This window comes from Plecotus auritus, assembly GCF_963455305.1.
Source record: "Plecotus auritus genome assembly, chromosome: 1".
In the NCBI taxonomy this organism is placed as follows: Eukaryota; Metazoa; Chordata; class Mammalia; order Chiroptera; family Vespertilionidae; genus Plecotus; species Plecotus auritus.
The window spans coordinates 84015131-84029058 of NC_137770.1; the positions used below are offsets into that span (position 1 = coordinate 84015131).

General features: G+C 48.6%; 1 protein-coding gene across 1 annotated transcript; it reads left to right on the forward strand.

Annotated features, from left to right (window-relative positions):
• Positions 1 to 10388: 10388 nt before the first annotated feature.
• PSMB11 (proteasome subunit beta 11) lies at positions 10389 to 11288 on the forward strand (the record flags this gene model as incomplete). The annotated part of the gene is made up of 1 exon (XM_080688665.1): positions 10389 to 11288. The coding sequence occupies one exon, from the start codon at positions 10389 to 10391 to the stop codon at positions 11286 to 11288; it is 900 nt and encodes a 299-aa protein (XP_080544791.1).
• Between the last annotated feature and the right edge of the window lie 2640 nt (positions 11289 to 13928).

Here is a 13928-nt window from a genome sequence, read left to right on the forward strand (position 1 = left end):
ACCTTCTTTTCATGGTAGCTGATACTCCCTTTGACTTGTCTCCTCACTCTTCAATTACTGAAATGTTCTCCTAACTGATTTTCTGGGCCCAAAAATGTACTCTATAATTCATTCTGCACAACACCAGATAGATTTTTACAAAACAGCATCTTGATCTTATCACTTTGCCTGCTTAAAAATGTACTATGGCCTGGCCGGTGTATCTCAGTGGTTGAGCCAGGAGGTCACAGTTTGATTCCAGGTCAGGGCACATGCCTGTGTTGCGGGCTCGATCCCCAGTGTGAGGTGTGTAGGAGGCAGCCATACGGTGATTCTCTCTCATCATTGATGTTTCTATCTCTCTTGCCCTCTCCTTTTCTCTCTGAAATCAATAAAATTATTTTTTTAATTAAAAAATGTACGATGAAGTTTAATTCTTCAGCATGGGATTCAAGGACTTCAGTGATCAATTCCCAGTTTACTTTATATTAGTTCTCTGTTCTACAGTCCCTACTCATGGGGACCACAAAAGGGGAAGTACAAATGGTAAGAGCTGCTGTTGGGCCTGGCTGGCGTAGCTCAGTGGTTGAGTGTCAATCCATGAACCAGGAGGTCATGGTTCAATTCCCGGTCAGGGAACATGCCTGGGTTGCGGGCTCAATCGCCAGTGTGGCGCGTGCAGGAGGCAGCCAATCAATAATTCCCTCGCATCGCCAAAACCGGTTTGGCTCAGTGGATAGAGCGTCGGCCTGCGGACTGAAGGGTCCCGGGTTCGATACCGGTCAAGGGCATGTACCTTGGTTGCGGGCACATCCCCAGTGGGAGGTGTGCAGGAGGCAGCTGATCAATGTTTCTCTCTCATTGATGTTTCTAGCTCTCTATCCCTCTCCCTTCCTCTCTGTGGAATATCAATAAAATATATTTTAAAAAAAATAAAATAAATAAAAAAAAATAATTCCCTCGCATCATTGAGGTTTGTATCTCTCTCTCCCTTCCTTCTGAAATCAATAAAAATATATTTTTTTAAAAAAAGAGCTGCTGATGGTAGGAATGTAAATAGAAACAGCCACTATGGAAAACAGTGTGAAGGTATAAAAAAATTAAAAATACAACATGTGATCCAGCAATCCCACATTTGGGTATTTATCTGAGGGAAATGAAATCACTATCTTGTAGAGATATCTGCACCCCAGTGTTCATTGTAGTATCATTCACAATACCTAAGACCTGGAAACAACTATACTATATGTGAATATTACTCAGCCATAAAAAAGAAGGAATTTGCCATTTATGACAACATGAGTGAACCTTGAGAGCATTATATGAAACTAGAGGCCCGATGCACGAAATCCATGCAAGAGTAGGCCTCCCTTCCCCCAGCTGCTGGCACCAGCTTCCCTCTGGCTCCTGGAACCCGAGCTTCTCTTGCAGCCCCAGCTTTGTCCAGAAGGTCGTCCAGAAGGATGTCCAGTCTAATTAGCATATTATGCTTTTATTATTATAGATGGAATGTCAGAGAAAGACAAAACTGTATGCTCTTACATATATGTGAAATCTAACGAAGTTGAATGCATGGAAACAGAATAAAGTGGTGGTTGCCAGGGGCAAGGGTTAGGGAAATGGGGAGAAATTGGTCAAGGGGTACAAACTTCCAGTTATGAGAAGAATATGTTCTGGGGATCTAAAAATACAGCATGATGCCCTAACCGGTTTGGCTCAGTGGATAGAGTGTCGGCCTGCGGACTTAAGGGTCCCAGATTCGATTCCGGTCAAGGGCATGTACCTTGGTTGCAGGCACATCCCCAGTAGGTGGTGTGCAGGAGGCAGCTGATCGATGTTTCTCTCTCATCGATGTTTCTAACTCTCTCTCCCTCTCCCTTCCTCTCTGTAAAAAATCAATAAAATATATTTAAAAAATAAAAATACAGCATGATGACTATAGCTAACGACACTATATTGTATACTTGAAAGTTACAAAGAGAGTAGATCTTAAAATATTCTTATCATAACAACAATAACAAAAATGTGCAGTGAAGTGTGTGTAAACTAAACTTATTGTGGTTAACATTTTGCAATATTTATATATATAAAAGGCTAAATGTCCATCTGACCGGTAGCTATGGCCACCAGAGGGCAGATGCTTAATGCAGGAGCTGCCATGACGCGCACTGGCCACTTAAAAATAAACGGCACCAGGGACCTGGCACTGACAAACCAACACTTGGCTTCCCCCAAGTGGGACACAGGCCCCGCCACCTCCCCAGAGTGACACCCCACCAAATTGCAGCCAACACTGCCAAGACCCCATGGTGCAAAATGCGGCCCACAGCCCAGTCCAGCCTGGAAACAGTCACTGTGGGTGCCGGGTAATGATGTCACGTAGCAATGCTGGGCTTTCTCTCCCTAGCGACTAGCCTCCTTGGAGTTTCTTCAGTGCAGGAACCTGACTTGCTTTATAGCCAGGTGCAAACATTTTACACTTTAACCAAATGTTTGTGAAGTGTTTTCCCATGCCTCATCTCATTTGATCCTCACAGATGTCCTGGAGTAGGTAGATAGGAGACTCAGTAGAATCCTAGTTTCTTTTCATTAGCTGGAAAATGGAAATTTAGAAAGTTTAGAAACTAGGAAGGAGAAACCAAGATGGCGGCATAGGTAAGCACCTAAACTGCTGCCTCGCACAACAATTTCAAAACTACAACTAAAAGACAGAACGGACATCATCCAGAACCACAGGAAGGCTGGCTGAGTGAAAATTCTACAGCTACCCGTGTTTCCCCGAAAATAAGACAGTGTCTTATATTAATTTGTGCCCCCAAAGACATGCTAGGTCTTATTTTCAGGGGATGTCTTATTTTTCCATGAAGAAGTACGGAACACATTTATTGAAAATAAAGGAAATTTATTACCTGTATACGGTACGGTAGTACGGTAGTTGTCAACACAAACCAGACAAACTGTGAATCCTACAGTATCAAGAATTTACTCATTTATTCAATGACAATCATGTCATCATCTTCTGGAACATCATCATAACAATCCAATTCCTGAATTTCCTGGTGAATTTCTTGTGACTCCATTTCTTTCAGAATCAGTGGACCAAATCTCTCATGTTTAGCAATAGCACTGTCTTTAAATGAGTACTTCTTGTCAAGGTAGCCTGCTCACAGTGCATTTGCAATGCAACTGTCAGTGATTTTCTCCCATGAATTCTTCACCCAAGTCACAACTTCTTGCAGTTTAGGTTTCACAAAGTTTCCACGCTGATTTCTCTCCATTCTATTTTCAATGTAGTCATTAATTTCCATGCGCAAATTGTCTTTGAATGGCTTGTTTATTGCAATATCAAGAGTCTGGAGATAGGCCGTCATTCCTGCTGGAATCGTTATCTGATCTATTTTTCTTTCGTGAAGAAATGTCTTCATGTCTTTAGCGCAGTGAGTGCTGGCTGCATCCCAGACTAGCAGACCTCTTTGGCTCCCTCGCATAACAAGCGGCAGCATTAAATCGACCCACTTCCTTATAACTGCTTGTGTGGCCCAGGCTTTTTCAGTTTCAAGAATAAAAATGCCCAAAACACGTTAAATCTTTTCCTTCTTGCCCTTAGAAATGATTAAAGGTGGGATTTTAGTGCCATCCAGACGAATTGCCAAAATACAGGAAACACGTGCACTTTCGTAAGCAGTGGAGGGAATGTACGCTAAGGAGGCACCCCGCTGTTCAATTGTTGTTTGAGATGATTGGCCCATAAACACTGCAGTTTCATCCATAGCAATCATGTTGGAAAGATTGTATTTAGAGAAGTCAGCATCATCAATAAAGGACTTGAATGCAAGTGCTCGCTTAATAACTTGAGTATCTTCCAACCTAAACAATGTTGTAGATCTTCTTAAAGACAGTTCACTTCGCTGAAGGAAATTATCCAGCCAGTGTTGTGATGCTTTGAAGTCTTCGGGGGCTATGTCAAACTGTGGTGCCATTGCAAGGGCAAATTCTTGAATCTGAGCCCTATTCACAACCAAAGCCTTTGCTCTCCTGTCAACAACCCATTCACAGATCAGGTCTTTCAGCTCGGAAAATAATGGTTGCCGACCTGATCCACACTTGCGCTTTTTAGCATTTCCCTTGTCCACTTGTTCAATAAGGTTACCATACTCTGCTTGACATTTTCGGACTAATTGGATACTCAACATCTTCTCTTTGCAGAAAGCAGTAAGATTTTGGCCCCAAAAGTCTTCCATGATTCCTTTCTTGTACTCCACAGAGTAGCTTTTTCTTTTTGGGCTCATTTCTAGGGGTAAAAAAAAAAAAGGAATTGGGGTATCAAGGTGGGGGGAGGGGGATCACTCAAAATGACACAGGGGGGATCAGAGGGGGGAATCAAAATGGCACAGGAGAATCAGAGGGGGGATTACCATTTTAGTAACCCCTTTTGATCCTCTTGTGTCATTTTGATTGTCCCCTCTGACCCTCCTGTGTCATTTTGATTGTCCCCTCTGATCCTCCTGTGTCATTTTGATTGTCCCCTCTGATCCTCCTGTGTCATTTTGATTGTCCCCTCTGACCCTCCTGTGTCATTTTGATTGTCCCCTCTGACCCTCCTGTGTCATTTTGATTGTCCCCTCTGATCCTCCTGTGTCATTTTGATTGCCCCCTCTGATCCTCCTGTGTCATTTTAAGTGATCCCCCTCCCCCCACCCCTGTGCCACTGAACACCTTCACCAGACATCCCCCCTACCCCTTTATCAGACATTTACCCCCTGGGGCCTGCCTGGGGACTGTCACTGGGCTTGCTGGGGCCTGGATCTGGGCTGGAGCAGGGTCTGCCACTGACTGAGAACCTTCAGTCATCATGAAGGCGGCTGCAAGCATCAGGTAGTGTCACCAGAGACAGACCAGCACTCACCACCTTCACCGCGTCCCGTCCGCTCTAATCCTCCTGTTCTTCTACACGCATCTGCGAAAGTCTCCTCCTCTCTCCCACCCCACACTCACCGCTCACTCCGACCTCCGCTCTGCCTCCACACAGCAGTGACGTCAGGACTCCGCGTAACGTCACTGGTTGCTAGACGCCAGTCGGGGCGGCCCTAGCGACCAGTTTATGGTAAATTAATTTTCATTCTGAGACAGAGCCTGGGGGCCTTATTTTCAGGGGATGCCTTATATTTCACTCAGAAGGAAACCTGTAAGTAGGTCTTATTTTCAGAGGATGTTTTATTTTCGGGGAAACACGGTAGAAGGAAAGAGAAAAGCTCACGGAGAATCAGAGGAGCGGCAAAGGGCTGAGGTATGGAGACATGCGCGCAGAGAGGAAGGGAGGCTCAGTGCCTGGCTGACTTTCTCTGGTGGGAGGGGGAAGGAAGCCCCCGACTGCATTGAACCCCAGTTCCGACTGCACTGAACCCCAGTTCTGGCCGAAACCCCGTGGACCCAGGCTCATACAGGGGGAGTCTGGACTGTCAGGTAGAGAGAAAGGCACATGGAAATTCGGAGACTTGGGGGAGCCACAGTGGGCAGGGGTCTGGAGGCGCGTGCGCACGAGTGCTCGCAGAGAAGACTGAATGTGGAGGTTGCCACAGGCATTCCCTAGCGGAAGGGAGTTGGAAGCTCCTAACTGCACTGAACCCCAGTTCCGGGCAAGCCCCTGGGGACCCATGCTCTTACGGGGGGAATCTGGACTGTCAGGTGGAAACTCAGGGGAGCTGCAGAAGGCAGAGGTCTGTAGGCGCGCGTGCAAGGGCAGGGCTGACGGGAAGCCAAGACTGTCTGCTCTGCCCTGAGACTCTGCCCCATCCAAGCTGAGCATAGAGGCTTTTGCAGTTTTGCAAGTCTAATCCTATAAGGCTGTCTCCAGCACCGAACTTCTCCCAGCGTAGACACAGCTGATCCTCACAGCCAACTGGCCTGGAGGTCAATTCCTCCCAGTGATACTAATAACAATCAATACTTAACTACAACAAGGTTGTACACACAGTCCACAAAGGGGTGCACCAAGAGTGTCCACCTCAGGTTAACTGGGGAGGCCGACCCACTGGGCCATATAGGAAACCTAGCACACAAAGCTACCCTACCAGCTCAGGGAAGCAGTGAAAATGTGGAGACAAAGAAACAGATCACAAACGAAAGAAATGGAGGAAAACAAACGACTGGATATAGAATTCAAAACCACAGTTATAAGGGTTTTCAAGAATATCCTAGAAAAGGCCAATAAATTTAGCGAGACCCTCGAAGATATGAAAAAGGACCAACTAGAAATTAAACATACACTGACTGAAATAAAAAATATTATACAGAGACCCAACAGCAGACTAGAGGAATGCAAGAATCAAGTCAAAGATTTGAAAAACAAAGAAGCAAAAAACACTCAACCAGAAAAGCAAAAAGAAAAAAGAATCCAAAAAGTTGAAGATAGTGTAAGAAGCCTCTGGGACAACTTCAAGCGTACCAACATCAGAATTATGGGGGTGCCAGAAGAAGACAGAGAGCAAGATACTGAAAACCTATTTGAAAAAATAATGACCGAAAACTTCCCCCACCTGGTGAAAGAAATAGACTTACAAGTCCAGGAAGCGCACAGAACCCCAAACAAAAGGAATCCAAAGAGGACCACACCAAGACACATCATAATTAAAATGCCAAGAGCAAAAGACAAAGAGAGAATATTAAAAGCAGCAAGAGAAAAACAGTAACCTACAAGGGAGCACCCATACGATTGTCAGCTGATTTCTCAACAGAAACTATGCAGGCCAGATGGGAGTGGCAAGAAATTTTCAAAGTGATGAATAGCAAGAACCTACAACCAAGATTACTCTACCCAGCAAAGTTATAATTCAGAATGGAAGGTCAGATAAAGAGCTTCACAGATAAGAAAAAGCTGAAGGAGTTCATCACCACCAAACCAGTATTATATGAAATGCTGAAAGGTATTCTTTAAGAAGAGGAAGAAGAAAAAAGTAAAGATAAAAATTATGAACAACAAATACATATCTATCAACAAGTGAACCTAAAAATCAAGTGAATTAAAAATCTGAGGAACAGAATAAACTGGTGAATATAATAGAATCAGGGGCATAGAAAGGGAGTGGACTGATAATTCTCAGTGGGAAAGGGGTATGGGGGGTGCAGGAAGAGACTGGACAAAAATCATACACCTATGGATGAGGACAGTGCGGGGGGGAGGTAAGGGCAGAGGGTGGGGTGGGAACTGGGTGGAGGGGAGTTATGGGGGAAAAAAGGAGAAACAGTTGTAATAATCTGAACAATAAAGATTTATTAAATTAAAAAAGAAAAGAAAAGAAACTTGACCCCACTGAAAAGAAGTAAGAAATGGTGGACCTTGAAAATGACTTCAGGTTTTCTCACTGTGCAGAATATAGTCAAACACTGCTGCAGTTAAATATTTTACACTTTGTTCTCCCTGCATGATCTACAATAATAATCTGCTTCGTGTAGATATTTACTGCTGTGTTGCTAACAATTACCTGAAAGAGAAGTTGGGGTACTTCGCTGGGCTGGAAAAAGTTTAGCTAAATCAGAAAGCAGGTCTAATTAAGCAAGTTTATATATATATATATATATATATATATATATATATATATATATATATATGTATATATATGGCTAAGTTGACTCGCACATGCGCAATACATATAAAGCTCTTGCTCGTGCCAATTGCCTGCATGTGCTTTGATCTGTCATTGTCGATTGTGAATTTGGTTGACACTTCTATTATAGAGAAAGGGCAAATAGCAATATTAAAATATTTCTTCTAATTAATTTCCTTTCAATGTGCATAAATCCATGGACTGGGACAATAATGTGTGTGTGTGTGTGTGTGTGTGTGTGTGTGTGTGTGTGTATTGAATCATCATATTGTACACCTTAAACTTACACAATGTTATATGTCAGTTTTATCTCAATATGGTGGTGGTGGGAGGAAAATGATAAATTCTGTAAGTTCATAGGTGGGAGAAGAGGTCAGAATAGACTGGGGTGAGGTTGGGGGTCCAGGAAGGCTTTGCCAAGGAAGTATAGATTTATTCCCCTAATGGGGTCCCACTGCTCCTCAGACCCACAAGCTCTCCTCTCTCAATCCATACCTGGGGAGAATTTTCAGAATAGGTGGTACTTAAGCCAGACTTTGAAGGGTAGGATTCAAATAGATGAAGAGAAGATGGGAGATAGTGTGAAAAGAGGTTGTGGTGGATGGATTAGGATTGGACCATAGTGGGCCTTAAATGCCAGCCTAGGGTGGAGAAGTGTTTGGATTTGATCTTGTAGCCCTTCAAGGTTTCTTAGTAGAAAAAACACAGGATTTGAGTAATAACTTAGGAAAATATATCAGTGTGGAGGATAAGATTAGATGGGGAAATTGGAAGGTGGCTAATTATAAGGCCATTCAACTGTCCAGATGTGACTTGATATTGGCCTGACCTTAGGGAGGTGACCATATATAAAGAGTTTTGAGACTTAGTCTTTAGAAAGGGTAGACGTTCTTATCTCTGTAGTTAGATTTCCATGTGGTCCTACACAAAGGAAGAGAGAAGGACTGGTTGGATCTTAGCCTGACCTCCTGGTTTCTCCAATCTTCCCATAACATGTTTACACTTGCCTTTGTACTGAGACCCCAGGTAACTGTGATGCCACAGCCCCACCATGATGATGGCTGGAGGGTCCAGGCCCCTTTCTTTGTGTATGGGTCTGTTTCTTTGAATAAAGCCATTCCCACGGCACCCGTTTAAGCTGCAATGTTTAGTAAAATATACTCCACTAGAGGCCTGGTGCATGAAATTCATGCGGGGGGGGGGGGGGTGTCTTCCTCAGAACTAGCCTGCACCCTCTCCAATCTGGGACATCCCTCTCACAATCCAGGACTGCTGGCTCCCAATTGCTTGCCTGCCTGCCTGCCTGATTGCCCCTAACTGCTTCTGCCTGCCAGCCTGATCACCCCCTAACCACTCCCCTGCCAGCCTGATCGATGCCTAACTGCTCCCCTGCCAGCCCGATTGCCCCTAACTGCCCTCCCCTGCCGGCCTGGTCACCCCTAACTGCCCTCCCCTGCAGGCCTGGTTGCCCCTAACTGCCCTCCTCTGTTGGCCTGGTCGCCCCTAACTGCCCTCCCCTGCCGGCCTGGTCACCCCTAACTGCCCTCCCCTGCAGGCCCGGTCACCCCTAACTGCCCTCCTCTGTCGGCCTGGTCGCCCCTAACTGCTCTCCCCTACAGGCCTGATTGCCCACAACTGCCCTCCCCTGCTGGCCATCTTGTGGCGGCCATCTTGTGTCCACATGGGGGCAGCCATCTTGTGTGTTGGAGTGATGGTCAATTTGCATATTACCTCTTTATTATATAGGATGTGGTGCTAGAAGTAGTTGCAGCTTGTCACTCTGCTCTAGCCTACTTTGTCTTTCTGTAGGGCCAGCTGTCAGGGTCCACTAACTTCTTCGCTCAACCACCCCTGGTTAGCCTAAGACTTAGACTCAGCATAAGGGGGTCAAGGTTAGTTGTTTCTCCTGCCTTAGAACCACAAGCCAATCTTTTGCCATTGTGAACTATTGGGCAGAAGGGGAACCATTAGATTTTTTTCAGCTACATACTCAGAATTATAACACAAGTCAGAGAAGCTATGCTGCTGGAGAACTGCCAGGGTGCCATCTCTGTATGCAGATGAAGGTTCATATACATCCCCAAAGCTGAGGAGAAAGAGAGCTCCCTGACCCCTGGCCCCTCAGTACCTTACTTTTCCAAAAGGTATTTGAGTCTCCCCCACCCCCAGGCTCTTTTGCTCTTTTCTCTTTTGTCCTTGTCTCAGCCCTTTTCTCTTTCCCCACCTTGACCATGAGGTGAAAATGTGAGCTGTCAGAGCATCATGGTTCTCTGGCCCATACCTCTGAAGCGAAACCCCATATTCAGAACCCCCATCTCGGTGGGGCCACAGCACCCTATTCTGACTACTTCAGAGGACTGACTTGTCTTTATTCATCCTCCTAGGCTGGGAGATCTTTTAGGGGAGGGATAGGAAAAACAAGAGGAAGTCAGCTCTGTGCCTTTCGCTCGCACCTCCTTCCCTTGGCAGTTACCCCAGCTCTGGCTTGCTCCAGGTGCTTGGGGGATGACAGACAGGAGACTCCTTGGGTGAAGCTCAGGTGTGTCAGGGGCAGCGTCTTCCCAGCACTGGAAACTCCGCTGGCCTCATCCTGTCTCCCCTCAGCGCTCCTCCTCTGAGGAGGGGGCTGCTCCAACAGCCAGTCCCCAAGCCTAATTTGGGACTAGGGAGAAGTGAAGCCACAAATCACATGCGTTCCTTGCCCATGCTGGCTGCAGCACAGCTTTTCTTTCGCGTCCCTTTCCCCCACCTGACACACACACAAAGCCCTGTCTTGCTCCTTCCAATCTTCACTCAGCTCCAGGGATGGCTCTGCAGGATGTGTGCAAGTGGCAGGCCCCCGACACGCAGGGACTGTCTCTTCACCTATCTCCGGCTGGTGGCTGGGCTGTGCCCCGGGGCTGTGACCCTCAAACCTTCTTGCAGTCCCATGGCCCCAGGCTGGCCCACGGCACCACCACGCTGGCCTTCCGCTTCCGTCATGGAGTCATTGCTGCTGCTGACACCCGTTCCTCCTGCAGCAACTACGTGGCATGTCCAGCCTCCTGCAAGGTCATCCCCGTTCACCAGCACCTCCTGGGCACCACCTCTGGCACCTCTGCTGACTGCGGTATGTGGTACAGGGTGCTACAGCGGGAGCTGCGGCTGCGGGCACTGAGGGAGGGCCAGCTGCCCAGTGTGGCCAGCGCGGCCAAACTCTTGTCAACCATGATGTCCCGCTACCGGGGGCTGGATCTGTGTGTGGCCACTGCTCTCTGTGGCTGGGACCGCTCCGGTCCTGCCCTCTTCTATGTCTACAGTGATGGCACCCGCCTGCAGGGGGACATCTTCTCGGTGGGCTCCGGGTCTCCCTACGCCTACGGCGTGCTAGACCGCGGCTACCGCTACGACATGACCACTCAGGAAGCCTACGCCCTGGCTCGCCGCGCCGTGGCCCACGCCACCCACCGTGACGCCTATTCTGGGGGTTCTGTAGACCTTTTTCATGTGCGAGAGAGTGGGTGGGAGTACGTGTCACGCAACGATGCCTGGGTGCTGTACTTGGAGCTGCAGAAGCTTCCGGAGCCGGAGAAGCAAGAGGAGAAGGAGGCCAGCCAGGCCCATCCTGAACATGCCACCCCCCACAGAGCTGGTGACGGTGGGGAACTTTCTGTGGAACTCGTACCAGGAGACTCGGGGCTCCCTGCAGAGACTGAGACTCTGTAAGAAGTGGCAGGACTTGGGGGGGACCCAGTGCAGGGAGTGGGTGAAGGATGTGTGTGAGCAGCCTCACAGCCTCTGGCTCCAGCCCATATGGGTGGCCTGTTTCATTTGTTCCAAGTCTCCCTCTCTTCCTGTAACCCTGAGCTACTGATGGTTCTGTCCAGCGTGTTCCTATTGGCACCCAATAGATTGGTCCAGCCTCCTTCTCAGCGCCAAGTCCTTTCAGAAATCCTTACTGCGTGCCTGCTGTGTGCCAGACGCTGTGCGAGGTGCTAGACCCTCATTTCTTGCCATCCTCTTTTCTGCTTTCTCCACCATCCCCCCCGGTCTTTCTTCCTCCTCCCATTTTAGTCCTCATCTCAGCTTCAGAGTCTGTCATTTTCTCAGCTTGCTCAGGTGGGGAAGCCAGGAGCTGGGTGAGGTGGGGAGTAGCCCAAAGGGCCCAGGCTGGAGAGGCAGGGCAGAGAGTGCGGGGCCCCTGGTGGGTGGTGATGGGCTTCTCATCTGCTCTCCTCTGCTGCCCCCCACTGCCTCCATTTCATTCTAACTGAGTGAGTCCCGTTCTCGTGGTAAGAGGTAAAAATTATCCTCATTTTACAGAAGAGGAAACCTTGCCCGAGGTCACACAGTAAGCGGCATGGGTGAGACTTGGCTCCAGCGCAATGCTCCTTTAGCACAACTTCTCCTCCCAGGTCCTCTGCCTCACTTTCCTCCCTGCCACCAGGACAGAGCCCTGCAGGCATCTGGGGAGGGAGGTGGGGAGAGTAGAGGGCCAAGCCCATGCCAGTGGCCAGGGGTGACTGAACCCGGTGGATCCCAAGGGCCTGGGGGTAGGAGTGAGCCTGGGGAGGCTGCTCCCTCTGAGCCTCATGTGCCCTGCCTTCCAGGGCCTGGAACAGTCAGCACAGCTCACCTGTGCGCTGCTCTTTTGGGTCTGTTGTTGCTGCTGCCAGACTCATCCTCCTCCTTTCTGGTCCACCATCTTCCCTTTGCCTTCTTTCCAGCCTCTCCTTCCTGTAGCTGCCTCTGGGGCACGCAGGAAAGAGGGAGATAGCTGTGCCCGTGGGAACGATCCGGTTAGCAGGGCTTCTCCTGCCCCTCCTGGCCCCCTCCTGCTCCCTCATAGGCCCCGAAGTGGAGCTGCAGGCTGACAGCTCCAGGAGGGACACCCCCAGCCCCTCCGGTTCCCAGAGAAAGCTCGGTCAGCCAGGAGATGGGACCTGAAGGAAGGCTGCTGAACCGTCTTTCTCTTATCCCACTCCTACAGCGTCCATTCCACAGATAACAGCCACTTCCCCCTCCTGACACTCCTCCCAGCCCCTAGCCCTTCCTTGAGTTCAACCCTACACCTCAGGCTAAGTGGTCATCCAGGCTGGAGCTGGCCAGACAGAGGAGACCTCCAGGCTCAGGCCTTCGGGGGGATGACTGGAGATGAGGGAGGAAAGGTCAGGGAGCCCTAGGAAGGAAAGCAGTGGGGACAAAGGGGCTGAAATTGTGATAGGGAAAAGCGGCTGTAGAAAGGTGCCCAGGCCTGGCCAGTGTGGCTCATGGTTGAGCATCGATCTATGAACCAGGAGGTCACGGTTCGATTCCCAGTCAGGGCACATGCTCAGGTTGCAGGTTCGATCCGCAGTGAAGGAAGTATAGGAAGCAGCCAATAAATTACTCTCTCTCATCATTGATGTTTCTATCTTTCTCTCCCTCTCCCTTCCTCTCTGAAATAAATAAAAATATATTTAAAAGAAAGAAGGTGTCCAGGCCCTAGCTGGTTTTTCTCAGTAGTTAGAGTGGCAGCCCATGGACCAAAGGGTCATGGATTCAATTCCCAGTCAAAGGCATGTACTTTGATCCCTGGCCCTGGTCCGGGCTTGCAGGAAACAGCCCATCAATGTGTCTCTCTCACATCGATGTTTCTCTCTCTCCTCCTCCTCCCTCCCTTCCACTCTCTCTGAAAATCAATGGAAAATATATATTGGAGTAAGGATTAAAAAAAAAAAAAAGTTGCCCAGTACAGGAGGACCAGCTCTTCGAGCCAGGGTCAGTGGCCTGTTCAGCAACCCTTCTTCACCCCTTCTGAGTGAGTCCAGTTCTCGTGGTAACTGGCTAGTGGTCTGTTCAGCAACCCTTCTTCACCCCTCGCCTGCTCCTCAGCCTCAGGGAAGGAAAGGCGGGACTCTGGAAAGAATAACTGGGGGTCAGGGACCCTGGCTAGCCTAGTCCTGGAGGAGCATAGGAGGAAGGGCAGCTTTGCCTAGGATTCAAGTGTTTAATGGAATCAGGCTTAAGAGAGTGCCTCTCCATGTGCAGAGATGTGTGTGGGTCTTGTGTCCTGGTATGAGTGATCCAGGATAGGTGTGTGCACATGAGTGTGACGGGTGATGTATGTGTGGTTCCTGAGTGCAGAGACAGGAAACAGACTGGAAAAGAAGGAGCAACACTTGGATAAGGAGAGCAAGACCTTACGGGGAAGAAAGCCAGGCCTTGTCACTTCTTTTGGGAAAATGCTCCAGAGCAGCGGTCGCCAACCTTTTGGACCTCACGGACCACCAGTCGTCCGAGGACCATGGGTTGGTGACCCACTGCTCCAGAGTAAAGAGGAGGTGGGGTCAGGGCTCATCCCACCCCTTCTACACCCTCCTACCC